At 46.1% G+C, this 19,135-nt stretch overlaps 1 protein-coding gene across 1 annotated transcript in view; it reads right to left on the bottom strand.

The window, feature by feature from the left end:
- ALK (anaplastic lymphoma receptor tyrosine kinase) overlaps positions 1–19,135 on the bottom strand; it is a 200,382-nt gene that overhangs the window by 47,156 nt on the left and 134,091 nt on the right. Inside the window, exon 8 of the mRNA XM_008566396.1 lies at positions 7,286–7,448. Coding sequence (XP_008564618.1) covers positions 7,286–7,448 — 163 coding nt within the window. The remainder of the gene's footprint in view (positions 1–7,285; positions 7,449–19,135) is intronic.

Below are 19,135 nucleotides of genomic sequence, written 5' to 3'. Positions count from 1 at the left end.
AGGGAAGGGGCCAGGCAGGGAGCCTGTGGCAGCTCTGACCACGGAAGGTGGCGGGAGTGGGGAGCCTGAGCTTTGGTTTGTTTGGAGAGGGAAGGAGGGGCCAATCTTGAGCACCTCCAGTGTGCCAGGTATGCTGCGTGCTGACGTGCTCAAGGCACCCCCCAGTTGCCACGGACAGTCCATGTCATTAACCTCATTTGACAGACGAGGAAACAGAGGCTCAGAGGGGTTAAGTAACTCATGAGAGGCCACATAGCTGGTTGGTGGCAAGCCCACTTTTCCCCTCTGGAGCCCAGTTCTTCTCCAATATGTCACTGGGAAGCTGATATGGACATGCAAAGAGAGGTGTCTGAGAAGCCATCAGCCCTCCCTAATTCCCTCGGACCCTCAGCCGAATGCTCACTCTTCACCCATTAGAGATGGACAAGGTGATAAGGACAGTTAAAAGACTGAGGAGAAGGAAGGCTTATTGGTGAAGAGCAGAACTATTTAGCTCAGGGAATGGAAACCTGGGCAGGGGGGTGGTGGTGGCTTCCAGAGATTGTGTAGTCTAGAGACAGCAATGTGGATGGACCCTGCTCTGTCCTGCTTGCCCCTCCAGGTTTCTGGGGCTTGGCCAGGCTGTGTAAAAAGTCATTTCAACCTGTAGACGTGGTTTGCTTGGAAAACTTCTGCCCAGGATGAAGTCCTTGCCCTGCCCACTCCTGTTCATGGCTGAGAGGTAAGTTTCCCTCTGATCATCCACAGTCATTTGCATCAATCTGCATGCAGTATGAATCATTCTGAACTCTTTCACAAGTTTAAATTTAGCCAAATTATTATATTTTAGATGTTGTTAGTTCCTGACTCGTTTTTTCCTCCCCAAGTGTCTTTCCTATTTCTCCCACCCCCAACCAAGTCAGAGCACCAGCCCCGTCTGTGTCTTGAGCTAGACCTTGGCAGGGAGGTGTGATGGAAGGAGGCCTGAGCTCTGCGTCTTGCACTGGTTCTAGTCTCACTTTGCTGGCTGTGTGACCTGAGGCAACTTGCTTAACCTCTCAGAGCCTCAGTTTTCACTACTGAGGAAGGAAAGGAGGACAAGGACGCCTGCCCTCAAGGGCATAAAATGTGGCTTTAAAAAGACTGCTAACACCTGCAAATCATCTGGGCTGGAGCAGCTCTACAAATTCCAAAGTGGACAGTGGAGCTTGGCAACCAGATGTCAGTAGCTAGATTTTACTTTCCTAGGTGATGGCCTCGGCCCCACATTTCCAAGTAGCTTAAAGTCATGGAAAGCAGGCAGCTGCCTGCTTGGATGAATTGTAGGGGTCCTGGGAAGGCATGGTTTCCTTATCAGCCCTGAGGCCTGAAATCCCACAATTAGAGCTTCACTCATTTGGAAGCTTCTAGTTGCAACTACAAGGCTGATCTCCTTGGGAGTGGGATGTGCCACAGGGAAAAAAGCAAGGACTTGAATGCAGACAGACCTGGATCCAAATCCAAAGTGCTGCTACTTAGGGCCAGGAGTAGAGTGAGGCCCACGAGGCGCCTCCCTCCCAGGTGCTGTGTTTGAGCGGGATCGACCTGAGAGCGTCTCCTTAAATTTTGTGCCCGAGGTGCCTTGCTTACTTTGCCCTCATTCTGGCCCTGCCAGTGTTACTCACTAGCTGTGTGAACTTGGGTGATTTATTTACCCTCTCTGAGCCCCAGTTTCCTCATCTATAAAAAGGAGATAATAATACCTACCTTGAAAGGTTGTCGTGAGAATTAAATAAGATAATGTCTGTAAGAGACTTAATTCAGAGCCGGGAGCGTGCTGTTGTGAGTGAGTGAGCCTGTCCACTCCTTTCCCAGAGGTGACTTCTTGGAGGCAGAAGGGGGCGAGTGAATGAGAGCAGGGAGGACCAGGGCATGGCCAAGGGGCCTGGGGTCAAGGCTGTTCAGTTTCACCCAGGACCTGCCTCTGTTCAGAGCCAGCTGAAGCCCAGGCCAGGGTTAGCACTTGAGAAGACCCTGGACCCTGTGAATCGTAGTGCCCAACCTCATACCAGAATAATAAGCTCAGACTGAATCTCTGAAGCTTTCTCCCCATTCCTTGTAAACAATTTATTTTTAATGGTTGACAAACGACAAGAAATTAATATACCTGCCACTCAAGTGGGGAAAATGACTCACGGTTTTTCCGATTTACTGGAAATTACAAGATACTGTTCTCGATGAGTTGATGCTATAATTTTTTTTTGTTTTTCCTCCTCTAAATCTATGTCCCCTGGTCAGAATGGATTTTTATTGGGTTTGTGTTTTGTATTATTGACTGTGAGCTATTGTTATGTGCTGTAATTGAGTTGTGAATCTTTTTTAAATAAAGAATTAGCAGCAAATCAAAGTGGCCACCTGCTGGATCCTGAAATGAGAGCCCAGCTGGCATACAGCACATTGGCAGGGTCTGCTGTCACCTGGGGGAGGCTCTCACCTGGGGGAGGGTGCGGTGGAGGGGGTGGAGAGAGTGGACCCCCACTCGCAGGAACATGAAGCCCCCCATTTCTCTCCTGCGCCACCTCCCAGAGAAGTGGGAGACCTTTTCTGGGCTTTGTTTCTAACTCTGGGTAGGACCTGGGGTGAGTCCCTTTCCTCCTCTGGGTCTCAGTTTCCTCATTTGTGAACTCAGCATAGTAAGATCTGCCCTGCGCATCCTACAGGGTCACTGTGAGAACATATGAGATGTGAAAGTGTGTTCAGGGCTTAGCCAGTAGGAAATTTCTGTTCAGATGTATAGTTGTCTTATCCAGATGGGTCACTTGAGCCATCAGGTGACACCCCTGGGGTCAGCGTTGGAGAGGCCAGTTGTGGAGGTGCATGCTCCTTGGAGGGCCGTCCCAGGTTCCATTCCTACTGCATCGATGAGTGAGCTTCATGGTCCACTTCTTCCCTGTCCCCTTCCTGACCAGCATAGCCCTGAGTGCCTCAGAATATTGGAGCTGGGAGGGGTCTCAGCGCCCTCTCTCTACAACCCCTCATTCTGCAGATGGAGTCACTAGAGAGGAGGGAAGGCAACTTTCAAGGTCATCAAGTGTGCCAGTGGCAGAAGTTGGACCCAAACCCCACTCTGCCTGCAGTCCATCCATCTTTGCCTAATCCCCCGTCTCTGACCTTCAGTGCCCTTTATAGCAATAGCTATCTGTGCAATTACTCTGGCAATTAATCATGCCTGTGACACCTCTCCTACTATTGTCTAGGACTTGATTGGCATTGTGAACTGTTATTGAACTTTTTTGCCCTGTCGTCTTTCCAGAGGTTGTGAGGTTCCAGAGTCTCAGTCTTCTCTACAAGTCCCACAGCACCTACTTAGTGCCTGGCACTCAATAGGGACTCCATGATTCAGTGTCTGGCACGCAGTAGGGACTCCATGTTTCAATGTCTGTCACCCAGTAGGGGCTCCATGGCTGTGAGTTGTGTTGAATGATGGTGTCATCCAGCTGCACAGGCTGGTCTCTGGAGCCAGGTGGGGAAAAGAATGTCATTGAAGGAGACCATCAGGAACAGCTGTGGCCCAGGTCAGCTGGCTCCAGCTGGGATCTGGGGCCTCTTGTACGTTGCGTCTGAAGAGCGAGTGAACTGTGTGAGAACTGCCAGCAGGAGCTGTGGGCCGCAGCTGACAAATGTTTTTATATGTGATCTGTGTGTGCTGGGGGGAGGTGGGGAGGTCTGAGGGCTGAGCGAGGTGCTGAGCCCTAGAGAGACAGGAAGGTGCGCTGGAGGGAGAGGGGTGGGGAGGCAGGGGGAAGTCAGGAGGAGTGAGGGGGTGGCTGGCATCTGCCGAGTGCTGACTGCCTCTACATGGGGCACCACGTCAGGCACAGAACCTCACCAAGTCCCTGGACAGTCCTCTGGACTGGGCTCTATCATCGCCTCTTTCCATTTTATAAGGAGGCTGAGGATCTTACCCCACCCCTTCAGCACAAGCCCCACAATCCATGCCCATTTTGTGGCCCTCCAGTGGTGCCCTCCATGCACTTCAGCCTCCCCCCATTCCCCCACGGCACCCTCTATACAGTTGTCCTGCAGAACCAGGGCCTGGGGATCCCCCTTCACCTGGTGCGCCTCTGGCTGTTACCCTGAGCTTGCTTTTCCTTCTTGATCACGCTCCTTAGGAGAGTAGCTGCCACTCCTGGTCCCGCAGCACCCCATGCCAGAGCGTGATGTCATCCTGGGGTCCTGGGCATTCTCCCCCTCCCATCCTCAAATCACACCTACCCAGCCTCCTGAATGCCTCTTGGCCCTGTCCTTCTCTCCTTCCATCCTCCCCCGGCCCCGGTTTAGCCCTCTTTGACTCCTTTTTGACTCCGGGCTGTTTCTCTCACTCCCACCCTCACGCCGTCACAAGGGGGAGCCAGAGGCATTTGGGAGGTGAGGATCCAGCCCTGGCCCAGCCTTGCCACCTCCAGCTCTGCTCCTGGGGTGGCCTGGCCCAGGCAACCAGGCAGCACCAACTTCTTGTGCCCACAGCAGGCACTGGCCCGCACAGGCTGCTCCTTCCAACATGAAGACTCTCCCTGCTTCTTTGTAGACCACTCTGTCCACCTTCAGACCTCACCCAGGTTCCTGTCTCCTTGTGGAAGCCATTCATGAGCTCAGGTCGAGTGACCGCCTTTCCACTGGCCTCTGGCAGCAGGACCTTGTGTGAACAACCCTCAGTTCTTTCTCTGTCCTGCAGAAATGCTTGTTCACGTGTTCACCGCCCCCACTGGCTGCAGCTCTGCTGGGCGGGGACTGGGTCTTATTCACTTTGGTACATTTACTGTCAGGCATGGTGTCCTAATAGGGGCTTAATATGGAGGTTTGCAAAGTGCGAGGGGGAACAAGTCCAGAAACCAGGACACCCAGGCTTGGAGGGAGTGACCAAGTTACCTGTCACTGTTTTCACAGACGGAGTGGCAAATCCAGGGCAGGGAAAGCAGGGGGAAGAGACGAAACCAGGACACCCAGGCTTGGAGGGAGTGACCAAGTTACCTGTCACTGTTTTCACAGACGCAGTGGCAAATCCAGGGCAGGGAAAGCAGGGGGAAGAGATGGGGGTGCCAGGGTTGCACCTGAGGCCCCACACCAGCCCACTGTCTCTTCCTCCCCAGCCCCTCCTGCCTCTCCCTTTTTCTGGGCCTCTTCCTTTGGGGTGGTGGGCACAGGTGTAGAGGGTGGGAGATGGGCTCAGGATAAACTACCAGTTAAGAGTGGGGGTGCTTTCAAGTGTACACATCCCTGAGGAAGCCCCAGGTGATGGTGGCTCCCTTGGCACATACTAGGTGTGTGGAAAGTGGCAGCTCCGTCCCCTCACCTCGCTGACAGTAGGCAGAGTAGTCACCGGGAGCAATTATAGCGCCAGGCCTATAGGGCAGTACCCTGTGCAAGTTTGGAAGTGGGCCTGATTCACACTGTCTTGGGGAAACACAGCCCAAGAGGACCCCCGTACAAGCCATCTCCTGACTGTGCACCTCTATGAGACAGGCAGCAGGGGAGTTCTGGCCAGTCTGGTTTTGGAGTTTCCCTGGGTAGGGATGGGACAATGGGCTTTGTTGGGGGCCTACTGTTGGGGTCCCTGTCTACCTCACAACTCCTCCACTTTCTTCTTTATGTTGCCTTTTGTATATGGGGTGTGCTGGCCAATATCCCTTCAGGTGGTTGGGCCTTCCCTCCCAGGCTCACATTTCCAAAGGCTTCTGGAGATGGGTGGAGGATGGCTCCTATGTCTGCCTCCCAGAGTCCAGGTGTGGACATTCGTAGTAAGAGCACAGACTTTGTACCACAGGGCCCTGGGTTTAAATCCTGACTCTGCCACTGATTGTGCAGCATCAAATCTATGGCTAAGTTTCTCTGACTCCAGAAAGCATGGGAATATCAATAAAACAGTGATAATGCCACCCACCACACTGCTAAAAGCAGGAGAAATAGCTGGTGGGTCTTCAACAAGCATTCATCCCATTCTCCCTGGGAGTCCTTTCCTCCCTGCTCTGGGACCAGGGAGGTTTGGTTTGGCAGGACGGGGTGGCCTGGCTTGCTCAATGTGGTGGGGCCAGAGGAGGCAGGGTGTCTTTGGGGACATTTATTGGGGGTGTATGGGACCTGGAGGAGCTCATCTGATTGCAGCCAAACCTTGTTATCACATTCCTGCCCAGAAAGTAATTTAAAAAGCACTTAGTGCTCTCTCTGTAACACATTTACCCCAAGGCCCTGGGGATGGGGCTGCCACAGGAAACGAAGCTGGAAAGAGAAAACAAGGAAATCTGAGAAGCCCCTTTCCTTCCTGGGGGGACTGAGGACGTGGTGGGGTTGGGGGCTGCGGAAGGGGAAAGGAGAGCTTACTTCCCACTGTGTCTTGCTCCTGGGGACGCGTAATCATGATGCTTCTCTTTTAAATAGCTCTGCTGGTGCGCCACAGTGAGGCCTGCTTGAGAAGTCTGGTGTTGGAGGCTGCTTCTGGATTGTGTGACTGCAGGGAGGCTCCTGACACTGAGCCTCAGTTTCCTCATTTGAAAAATGAGGACTGCAGCACTGGCCTTGCTGCAGTTGAGCTCATGTGAGGACTACCCAGGGTTTTCTAAGTCCAGGGTTTGATTGAACTCAGTGGATCTCAAAGGCTGCATCAGCATCGCCTGGAGACTTATTAGAAATTCACATTCTCAGACTCCCCTCCAGACTTACAGAATCAGACACTCTGGCAGTGTCTGGAGCCTCGCAATGTGGGTTTTAACCAGCTACATTCTTGCCATTAGCTTCGCTTAGTATCATGGCCTCAAAGTGACACGGGGTGTCGGGCCTCCCTCCAGCCTGGCTTGCTCTAGTAGGACACTGCTGGGTTGGGGCTGAGAGTGGGGCGAGCATTCGAGAACAGAATGCTTCACTTGAGAACAATGAAGGCCCAGGACAGGAGGCTCAAGGATAAGAACATTGGCTTAATGTGCATCATACTTTTGTTTCCCAAACACTTTTACATGCACTGCCTCATTTGAAGAGCATCAAGTAATATCCAAGGAACAGTCTACCATAATTATCACTATTAGCAATAATTCTCAAGCTAGCTCATGCATGCATATCATCTCCACAAATGGTCTGTGGTCTTCTTGAGGACAAGGAACACATCTTCTTTTGTTGCCATATTTCACTATCCCATTCTCCTCGTCTGCAGCCCTTTCACCCCACTGTCAGCCAGGATCTATGGCCTTTGAACTTTGGCGTGCTTGGGCACCCTGTAGGCATGCACCCCCAGGCAGGACTCCAGTCCTCTTCAGGACTCCCCCTCTCCCATACGTACCTGTAGGTGTCGGTGGCTGGCACCTTCCAGATCTGGATGCCCTTTAGGGGGCCCTCGCTGCCCACTACCACGCTCAGGTTGGAGTTCTGGTAGGCGTTGTTGCACTGGGCCTGGGTGGGGCCGTGGGGCCCACTGGCCCCACATGTGGTGAACAGCCAGTGAACTGTGGCACAAGAGGACAAGGCAGTCACTCACTTGACCCAGCCCTCCTCCTCCAACGGCCTTCCCGGGCTTCATCTCAGATGTCTGCTCCATGATCCCAAACCCACATTTCAAGATGGCACCAAGGTCTGGGCAAGAAGCATGGATCAGTATTTCAAACTGGACTTTTGTTGAGAGCCTAGTATGTGCCAGACCCTGGGTCAGATACCAGGGGAGAGACAAAGATATGGAGCAGACTTGGGCCCTGGCCTTAAGAAGCTTATAGCCTACTAAGAGACAGAAAAGGATGCAACCAACTGCAATATAGGACAGTAAGAAAAAGGGAAAGCCACAGGAGAGTCCAGCTCACACTGTGCTAGGAGAGCTCTGATGAGGGACAGAAGGCCCCTATCGGGTGGCACAGGCTGGGCAGTGGCTGGTCTTCTCCTGGTCTTTCACCAAGTCCAGTATGAGATTGAATAACAGGTGCTCACTCTGTGCTGTTGTGATTGCAGCTAAACCTGTTCTCAAAGGTTTGGCTTCCGTGTTTAGGGAACCTCTTAGCATGGAGAAGATTGAAAGAGTAAATTGGACACAGTATGGGCACCATGACTCTACCACTGGCCTTGGGGACCCAGGCCAGTGTGGGAGCAGGAAGCCTGGCACTCACTGGCCATGGCTTTGTCTGTTTGGCAGGCACCCTCTAAGGAGGCCCTCTGCCTCCTTGTTACCAAGCAACTTGTGGCTGTCTATGCAACAGAGAGTATCAAACACGCCAGGCCAGTGTGGGAGCAGGAAGCCTGGCACTCACTGGCCATGGCTTTGTCTGTTTGGCAGACACCCTCTAAGGAGGCCCTCTGCCTCCTTGTTACCAAGCAACTTGTGGCTGTCTATGCAACAGAGAGTATCAAACACAAAAAAACAGGTCAAATTTGTCTTCGCATGCCCTCCTTTCCCCAGTTCCTCACCCACTTCCTGATGCTCCACGTCCTCACCCAATGTCCTTTGGTCGTCTTCACTCAGAGCAAACCCTTCTCCCACCTCCCCCACCACTGGGCTGTTTCCTTTCAAACTTTCTGTCTTTGAGCCAGGCCAGACCTTGGGGAGTTGTCATATCTCATGTTGGGCAGAATTCTAACATTTTTACAACCCATAAAAACTTAAAAAAAAAGTGTTCTTGATAAATTACTTCTACTTAAGATACAAAAATCTCATTATAAGATTGCAGAAATTGTTTCTCTTTAAGGAGAGATTAAATTGAATTCTACCTACAGAAAATGATGAAAAAATTAATTTGGGTATATAGAGCTTTGTTCACTAAAACATTAAAGTGAAAAAATTTTGAAGACTTTGAACTAATTTCATGATGTGAATCTGAAGGGTTAATTTGGGTAGACAATTATAAACAATAAATTGAGATGATGCTGGGCAGGCTTGATAATCTGAGAACTGGGCCAGTTGTGGTGGGTTTTGGTGACACTGTCCTGGCCCTGAGGTCAGGAGGTCTCAAGTCCCGGTTGGGGATCCAACACACATGGTTACTCACGCTGAATACTCAACCCTCTTACGGGCTTCATTTTTATTTCAAATGAAGGTGTTTTCTATTTAGTTTCTGAAGGTCATTTCAAGGGCTAGAAGGCAACAAATCCAAATCCATTCACTTTTGGTGTGAATGGTTGATTGTTAATTTTCTGATTTATTTGTATTAAAAAGGGGACAAACCTATTAATTCAAAGAAGTGACTTTTTACAGAAGGCATTTTAGCAGAGCTTGTTTGGCCGGTTGCCCTTTTACCCACTCCAGTGCCCAAAATGTCAGCGTAGGCTGTGCCAGAGGGGTGAAGTGGAGAGGACACGGTCTTTGAAATCAGCAAGAACACCTGGGTTTGATCGTGCAACCTTGATCTAGTTCCTTCATCTGTAAAAGGGGCTGGATTGGCATACTAAAAAACCAAATGAACAAGGAAGTATGAAAGTTCACTGTAACTTCCCAAACCCTAAAAATGTGAGTGTGTCCATGACTCCCGCCTATACCTAAGGCTGGCGCTGTCCCCGACAATGAGAAATGTGGCCAGGGGAGTTTTTGTGAATATGGATCCAGTGCCAGCAGCACCTGGGAATTTAAACTTAGTGGGTTGGGTGAGGATGGGAGCAGAGATAAAAAGAAAATCTCTTGAAAAAACCACCTCTCCAATTATCTTTAGCTCCTTGAAATCTGTCCTGCAGGTCAGTCTGTGCCTGTAGCAAGCAGCCTGGGCTTGGGGGCACCATCAATCTGGGGCTGAAGCATCATGGTTCATTTAATTAATTCAACTCCAGAAATGAAAGAATACCTAGATATTTTTTTTTTCTCAAGAGTGTGCTGGGGAAGAGAGTATGGCCTTGGGACCCTACCTGAGCATCTAACCTTCAGTGGGACCCACTTCTAACTTTGGCCTAGGTTAACATTGTTATAAAGGCTCCGAGATGTTCCCAGAAATGCTGGGCTTCTACCTCTTGTCCAGATGGGATATCTGGTGAGGTAGGAAGAGGGGCATGGGCTTTAGATTCAGACAGACTAAATTTTCTCATTCCTGGATTTTTGCCCCTGACCAGCCGTGAAATCTTGGACAGGTTATATAAACTCTCTGAGCCTCAGTTTTTTAATCTGAACAAATGGAGATTATAACACCTACTACTTAGACTTCGACATAAGCAAAGCACTTAGCACAACATTCGGCACTAGAGGTGCATAATAAATAGAGGTTAAAGAGTGTGTAACTTCATGTTCAATGTCTCACGGTGGGAAGCAGACACCCAGTCTCAAGATTTATGTCCCCTTCCCATAAAGGAGGGACTTTAAGGCCATTTCTCAATACAGGGACCAATAGTTTCTTAATTCAGTGGACATATATTAGTCTCAGGTGGTTTCTATACACAAAATTTTGTTTTTATTTTCAGTGATTTCAGAAGGAAAGGTCCAGAGAGGGAACTCTTTGTAAAGTGAATTCCATGGGAATGGAGGATTTACTATCCCAGGTCAGACCCATGATTCATCCGGCTGGAATTCTGTTGCTCCCAGCAGCCTTCGAGGCATGGTGGTCATCCTGCTCCCTGAATGGCTCTGACTCTCACAGATCTGCCCAAAGTTGTTTGGAATCGATTTATGTTTCCCACCAGCAGCACCTCTTGGGGGTGTGGAGTTTCTGAGTTTATTGCTTTTCTGCAAAGGCTGCCCTGCTTCTCATGTGTGTGGGGTGGTCTTGCTCAAGCTTCATCCCATTGGTTACTCTTGTTTATTCTGTCTGGAATCTCTTAGACACTATAGAATATCACAGCAAATTGGGATCTTGGAGATCTCTGAAACCAGTGTTTCCCAAACAACCCAAGGACCTTTAAAAACAGATTCCAGGCCCCAGAGACTGAGATTCAGTAGATCCTGGGTGGGGATGTGAAGGCAATACTTGCACTGTGCAAAAACCTTCCCAAGAGAATCTGATACTCAGCTGGATTTGTACACTACTCCCAGGAGATTCAGTAGATCCTGGGTGGGGATGTGAAGGCAATACTTGCACTGTGCAAAAACCTTCCGAAGAGAATCTGATACTCAGCTGGATTTGTACACTACTCCCACCTTCATCATTGTCCAGATGGAGAAAGCATTATGGGGGCGGGGGGAAGTGACTTTTCTGAGCATATTAGGATTGGAGAAAGAACCAAAATTAAGGATTCTTCCTTCTCTGCTCAAGGGTCCTTTAGTGGTGATCAAGCCCTTCCCAGCTGTCCTGAAGACTTCCAGCCTTAACAGATATCGACATGAGTCCCAGATCCACAGTGTCCTTTTCAGGATCTTCTTTAATGGTAGAATTTGCTGTTCAGGATGGGTCCACTAGAACTGTGGGTAGTTGTGGCTTTGCATAAGAGGACAGTTGCTATTCTGCTTTATTTCCAGTGTCCCTCTGAAGGTGCCCCACACAGTATCGGCCTTCCTCAGCTGAGCACCAGGCTGAGGCTTGCTGGGAACAGAATCTAATAATTTCCAGATCCTTGCCCCAGGGGTGGGCTATTGCTCTGAGCCTGGTGGTATTAACTGTTCCAGAACCTACAGGAGGCATCTGGAACAGGGAACCCTAGAAGCGGGGAAACCTGGCAGGTACTTCAGGCAGGGTAGGCATGAGATCAGTTCTAAACTAAGGAAGGTTCTAAGGAACCAGGAGAGTGTAGGCAGATGCTAGGTTGGTTTTCAGAAGTGTCACTGGAGTAAAGGGCATTGGGCACAAACTTGTAGATCAAAGTATGAAGGTCCAAGAACCTGAGGAGCAAGAGGATTAGCAACAGTGGTGACAGGGCGCTGGAGAAGTCAAAGTGAGATTTGATCTCCAGGTTGAAGCTGTTTCCTAACTTGTTTTTTTCTTCCTTCTGGGTGAGTGGTGGGGGTGGGAGGGGCTGAAACATAGATACCTGAGAGGTAAATTCCACCCATGAAGGGAGCAAAAATCTTCCAATATTTATTGTGCACCTAACATGAGTCAAGCCCTGTGCTTTCATATAAGTATTAAATGTGTTTAAACTTGCTGAAACTTTGTAGCACTGGAGGGAGACTTATAGTATCCCTTTTAAATATCAGGAAGTTCAAGTTCAGAGAAGCTGAGTGACTGTAGATCTTCTGAGTCCAAGTTCAAGGCTTAAAAAGGTGCTAGGACCACCAAGAAATCCCTATGGAACCTTTCTGAGTGTCTAGGTTTTCTTCTTTTAAATCCCCGAGCCTGGGGCTCAGTTAAAGCCAGGACAAACCATACCACCAAGGTTGCTCAGACCCAAAGGGCCACCATGAGGGGACTGGTGAGAGTTTGGTCAGTGTATTGTGGTGGGTGGACCCTCAGTCCCAGAAAATCCCACAGTGGCCCCAATAGTAGCTTAACCTCATGGAGTGTGGGCTTTGCTGGGTCATGGGCAGTAGCCAAGAAAAGCAGGTACTCAGGGTTAGGGCTCTTGTCCCCAGAGAGACCAGGGGGAACCAGGTGGTGTCAAAAGGGAAATCCAGTGACTGGAATGTTTACAAGGTCAGGAGCAGAAAAATGAGTGAGAGAGAAAGACTATCATAAGCAATAAGGCCAAACCTTGGTTTTTGGAGAGAAGATCAAGGTCACAGTGAGAGCAGCCCCAAGGTGGGCTTGATGCTGAGCTACTAATCTGAGGGTGCCAGGGTCTTCATATCTCCCCTGCTGAGGGTCTGCTTGGGTCCCTGAAGCTTGGATCAAATGGCCCCCAGGGAGGAGACAGGATTGGGAGCAGGAGAGGGAGGAAGCCTGCCTCTTTCTTCCTCTCTTACTTCAACAAAATACCACCCCCCCTATTTTATTAAAACTCATTTATGAAAAATAGAAAAAAAGAACTGCTTTATCTTGTTATTACACATACCACACACTGGAAACATAGTTTAATACTCATTCGCATCTAAATTGTATAAAGAACCTGCAAACATCAAATATTGATTGGTTATAGACTGAGTAAAGAAAAAGCCATTAAGCACTGGGTTCCATTTTAAGTACATTGCAGCACCCTCCAAGAAGAAACAAATCAATTAGTAATATACAGCACAATGCTAAAAAAGCAGGCTAGGCAGTGATTGTACCGGTTTTATTACTGTTGCTAAGCCATCTCATCTGCTCAATTCAATACGAAGAAACAAAGCGGAATACAAAGGAAAATAAGTTCTCAGCTGTCACTACTAATCACAATAATAAGGATCTTCCTCATGTTGAAGGCCTAAGTGTGTTATACCCCAGAAGAGCACTCAATGGCCCCTGTGGGTCATTGGTACCATTTTGATCCTGATCCACGGAATTAAATTTTATCCATACCTGTTGACTGAGCTAAATGTTAAGGGAGCTGTGGCAAACTGAACCATTTTGATGGGCACCCTAGAATCATTAAATAAGAGTCATGACCAAAATCCAACTAAATATTCATCCCATTATATATGTGTATGACACCACTATTTCTTATAAATTGGAAAAAGTAAGCTTTTTTTTGCATATATGATGAAAATCAATTCCTCTCTTAGTAGGACAAAATGAAAATCAGGTGCATACTGCAGCCATTGTGAGGTTAAAACACTCCTACCACCTGCCTCAACTCTTTAAACAACGGAGCAGTGCCTCCTTCTAGATATAGAATCGCTCTTACACTGGCACTACAAGTAGCTAGGCAACTCACCAGCCACCAGAGAGAAACTGGAATCAGACCACCTGGTGTTTGTTATTATAAGTACTTTTGTTTTTGGAAGTTCGAGCTTGTTCCGTCGATCTGTTGCAAGTGCAAAAAAGATAAGAAACCACTTGTCTAAGTGTGCACTGAAAAATTAACCTGGTCCCCTCTGTCTAACAGCATGATAACCCTTCAACACTGAGAAAAACTGAAGCCTTTTTATTTAAAATAAAGAACACGTATATAGGAAGCCCCACAAAGCAAATGTATATGTAATGAGTTATTATAAAGCAAATGCTCATTTTAACCACTACCCAGATCAAGAAATAGAACTTTGCCAGCTACTTCAGAAGACCTTCAACAGCCTCTCCCATCTCAACCCCCTCCTTACTCTTAAAAGGAATCATTATCCTGGCTCATGTAATTAATCACTTCCCCACATTTCTCAATATATCACCCAAGTGTGCATCATCTCTAGGTACTGTGGCTTAGTTTTGCCCACTAAAATTTTATAAATTTTTTTTGTTTGTTTTTTTAAATCTACAGAATCCTCTTTACTCCTTTACTTTTTTTTACCTTTTAAAGAATCTGGACCACTTGACCTGTAGCATATTCCAGACTCAGGATTTTGCTGGTTCCCTCTCTGAGGTGCAGTTCAACACATTCTTCTGTCCTGCGCATTGCCACCTAGATCCTTCTGCAAGATTATAGCTGTGTTCTTTCATCAGGAGGTACTTAATGTCTGACTGGTGCTGTCTTTTTGGATGTTAGCACTGTTGAAGCTCAAGGCCTAGATCCACTTATTTATTAGGAGTTGTAAAATAATGCTATTCTAATCATATCTTTTCCCTCATTTATTAGTTGAAATATATTTATAAAAATATGCTCCCCTTTATCTACTATTTCGTTACTCAGTGATAGTTTATATAGGAAAGGCAGGATAAATGCTCAACTCTTTTTCCTTATTTGCAATTTTCAAGATACTGCACTGATTCTCTTTTATCCTCTGAAGTTGGCCAATTAACTGTTTTTATATCATTACAAACACATGGATTTAAACATATTTTTGAATTTTAATTAATCATGATTATTATGTTTTGGAAACTCAAATTGTCATATTTTTGGTCAGTGGTAGCCTCCTGAATTCTTTTGATGTGACTCGAGTAAAATTTTAAAGCTTCCTTGCCAAATAGTATGACAAAATGTTCTTCCTACAGACCTGGAATCATCCATTTTCTCAAAAGTCCTGGTTTCTTGTGATGAGAAAAGGTATTTTAAGTACACAACCTGGGTGCTATGGAAGTTTATTGCTACCAGGTTTGCAACTGTCTTTTGGCTTCTTTAGTGAACTGAGCTAGGAAATATATATGTTCATATATGTACATTAGTGTAAACGTATATCTATATGAAATACACATATATGCATATGGCAAAATATCTCATGAGTTCAAATTCAAGAATACATAACTTTTTATTTAATCTCTTCTGTATTACATCTGTTTCTTTTTTCCTGCTACGAATTACATTCTCAAGAACACAGGTGATAATGCAATTAGACGATTCTATAATTATTTTTTTACTTTATCTTTCCTTATACACACAACAGTATCAGAGTAATAATACTTATGCTACTACCACCATTATTAATATAAAAAATCTAGAGCAGCTTAACTTTTTTTTTGTATATGTGCTCTCCTATCATTTCTTTTCCTTTTTTTTTTTTTTTTTTCTCCTATCACTTCTTGTAGTTGTACTATTTCTACACTGTTTGGTGCTTGGGCACGTAGCCATTACATATGATATTCTTTTCCTTTAACTTTTCTTTAGTTTTAGTTTGTAAGTGCTATATGTTTAATGTTCATATTGGTTCTTAGGTTGATATTTCTCTAGTCATTTTTGTTGTTTAAAGTTTGTTTTAATGTTGATTCCTTAGAAAACGCTCATGGGAGAAATATTCCTTGAACCTTGGATGCTGATAATATGTCTTTCTCTACGTTATATTAAATATGTTACTCTAGGGGCCGGCCCGGTGGCGCACTGGGATAGTGCGCCGCTTGGGAAGCGCGGCGGCGCTCCCGCCCGAGGGTTCGGATCCCACATACAGACCGGTTCCCGCTCACTGGCTGAGCAGGCGCGGGAGCAACACCGAGGGTTGCAATCCCGTTGCTGGTCCCCGGTCCGGTACGGGGGCAACACTGAGGGTTGCGATCCGTTGCCGGACACGGAAAAAGACAAAAAAAAAATATATATATGTTACTCTATTTTCTTCTGATATAAAGTGCTACTGCCAAAAAAGTCATCAATCTAAATTTCTTTCCCTGATAAATTACTTGCTATTTTGTTTATGTTCCCAAAATATTTTTTTCTTTTTCTTTAAAGTTTAGCAGTTTTACTAGAATATGCTTTGGTGTTGCTCGTTCTGGGTCAATATTCTTAGGTATACAGTGTACACTTTTGGTAAGTAGTTTCAATAAGGATAGTTCCCCTGAATTAGCTTTAGTATTTGTTTTGATTCAGTTCTTTGGTTTTCTTCTATTATCTGTATGTTGCACCTTCCTTGCCTATCTTTCATGTACGCCATATTTTTGATATAAAAAATGTATTCTTCTCACCATCTATTTCTTGCAAGGCATTAATTATTGTGTTTATTTCCTCTCTGTTCTTTCTAGTTTAGTCTTCATTTATCAAAATAATACTTTCTTCTGTTTCAAATTATTTTCTGAGTTTTACCACCTAACTTCTGAGCTTTTCTTATACTGATTTATATTATTTTTCTTGTCTTGTATTATTGTCTTAGTGTCTTTTAGCTCATTTTGAAATGGAAGCTCACAGTTTTGACCTATTCCATGCCTTTCTGGCATGCTTTTATTTTCTGTAGGGGAGTTATTCTGTCCCTCCATATTTATTTATCTTTTTTCCTTACTGTAACTTTATATGTGATTCTTTTCTGTTATGCATTTTTATGTGACATTAGTTTTCCTGAACTTTTAGGGTTCAGGAGCTTTTCTACTTCACAGAGCTCCCTCTATTCTTTTTCTTTTATTTTATGGTGTTCAAAATATAGCAGTTTTCTTTCTGAAGTTTCCAGCTCTGTTTCTTTTCCCCACTTTTATGTGGACACTCTCTTTCTCTCTCCCTTTTTTTGGTCTCTATTATTCCTTCCCTATTCAATATTGATTTTGCTTCTAGCTCTTTCTTGGAAAGGAGACTTAGTGGACATATGGCTCTGGCCCCTTCAGGTCTTACCACGGGCCCCTTGCACTCACATACCACTGGATTGGGCAAAGCCTTGCCCAGTTTTAGCAGCTGTCCTCAGATAATATTTCAGCAAATATTTGTTGGCTATTTTGAGACTCTCCCATTCTCAGGTTTGTGAGATATCCTGTTGCTTTCCTCTCCTTTCTCTTGTACAGCTTCTGAAACTATACAGGTCTTATGGTTGTTGGTGCTTTTTTACCCACTTGTGTTTTGGGGTTTGAGGGGAATATCTTATCACCAAATTTTGCTGTAAATGCTGACCATGCATTTTCAGTTTTGCTATACGGTTGTTCTGCTTTTATGTAGGGATTCAGAAAGATTAAAAAAAAACCCCAAAACTATGCAGTTATTACCATCACTGCCATCTTCCCAGAATCCTTAAAAATTTTTTTAACATAGGAATCTTTTGAGCTCATTTGCTATGATTAGCCCCCTTACACCATGTATCTGATCAGACCCCTGACCTGCATTTCTGCTCCTGGGGATGCAGGATTTTCAGATTTCACCTCAGGGACATCTCCAATGACCATGGCCTAGGACCAGCTGCTACATCATGTCCTGCCTGTTTTTGATACAGCTCACTAGTATAATTTAACCTTTTCTTGATAGTGCTGCCCAGACTTAATGAGTTGTTTAGGGCTGTTTGAACCTTCACTAAATGATTCCAGGTATAAATATTTTATACTGACTCACTTTTTCCTCTCTCTGCTGTCAGGCATGCTTTTCAGTACTTCAGCATGAGCTCCAGTGCTTAACCTAATTTCATACCCAGTGTGAGGTGTGGGTATAAGAGGGGCCCATACCTCTCTGTGTATCAGGCTGAGGGGCAGCTAGCTGCAGGAAGCCTTCATGTCACAGTTTTGGTGTGTATTTATATTTTGATATTTATGGTTGGTGGATGGTAAATGGTACTAGAAGTCTAACCTCAGATAAAAGGATGGCACTAGGATTCTGAATGAACAGGGTTGGGAATGTTGAGGCCTTCAATTTCAATGTATTTAATTAAAGCACATTTATGTAGCATCTCCATCCTCCAATAAGCATAGCTCCTTACAACAGTGTTAGGTCAGTAGATAAGGAAGGGGAAGAATTATGCAATCATGTCAAAAAGTTATACAATTGACCCATAATTATAGAGCAAACCTGAGGGTAAGTGAGGAGAGGCATGTCACACTTACTGTTTCTACAACAGTTTTCAGTTGATGAATTTTCCTTGTTCTTCTAGTTTGTTTCTCAGACTGAATATAAACATATACACATGTGTGTGTCCATACACATACATGCACACATCCTTGTGCACCTGTGTGTGTGTACGTGCACATATATGCATGTGTGCCCATACACATACATACACACGTGCTTGCATGCGCACCTGTGTGTATGTATGTGTGTCCATGTGCACACCTATGCACACACTCACACACCCTGTTCATTCATGTGAAACTTTCTGGTCATTTCTCTTTTGTTCTTTTTTGTTGATAACAAGTTAAGAGTAGTAACAACAATAATTACAACCCAGCCGTATGCTACATATGCTCACACACATGATCTCCTTACTTTTACATCTGTGTCTCCTTTGCTCCACACACAGTTCCTCTAGACAGGGACCTCAGACAACAAAGACCAGAGGCCCTCATCCCTCCCTGCTGGGAGGTAGACACTCCTTGGAGAGGAACCCTCCAGTTAGCTGGCTCTCTACAACAGGGCAGGAAGTCAGGGCTGTGGAGATAAAAGCTGCTTTCAGGATTGAATTACCCTAAACAGTTCTGACACCCAGCAATCCGTGGGAGGTTTTAATGGCTCCTGTGGTGGCTGCTGTGTTGTATTCTCAGCCACCCCCTGCTCCCAGAGGGAAAGTCAGTAACACATGGGAGAAGAGAAAGGTCACAGGAAAAACAATATCCTGAAAGCAGACCTGTAAAAATTAAGTTAAGAGAGTCCTCAGGGCTAATGTGGTTATTCCCAAGTGGGTTTCAGGCCAGAGTTGTGCTAGTAAAGTATTTGTTATTGAGATGGGTGCTGTGGACTCACCCATCAGCGGGTTCCCTATATGGGATTTGGTTTTGAGGCTTAAGTGGGAAGTGATAGTGGTTCAAATACCAGTGGTGCCACACCCAGGCCTGAAGAGGCATAGACTTCTGCCCTCATCCATTCTTGTCTGCAGACTGGGAGAGAAGACTTGATCTAGTGCATCACATGGGGGTTATGGTATTAGGATTTGCTGCCTCTTGTTGTGAGGTGCCCTGGCTCCTGAGAGAGAGAG

This window comes from Galeopterus variegatus, unplaced genomic scaffold (assembly GCF_000696425.1).
Source record: "Galeopterus variegatus unplaced genomic scaffold, G_variegatus-3.0.2 Scaffold239, whole genome shotgun sequence".
In the NCBI taxonomy this organism is placed as follows: Eukaryota; Metazoa; Chordata; class Mammalia; order Dermoptera; family Cynocephalidae; genus Galeopterus; species Galeopterus variegatus.
This window is presented reverse-complemented; position numbering and strand designations above follow the sequence as displayed.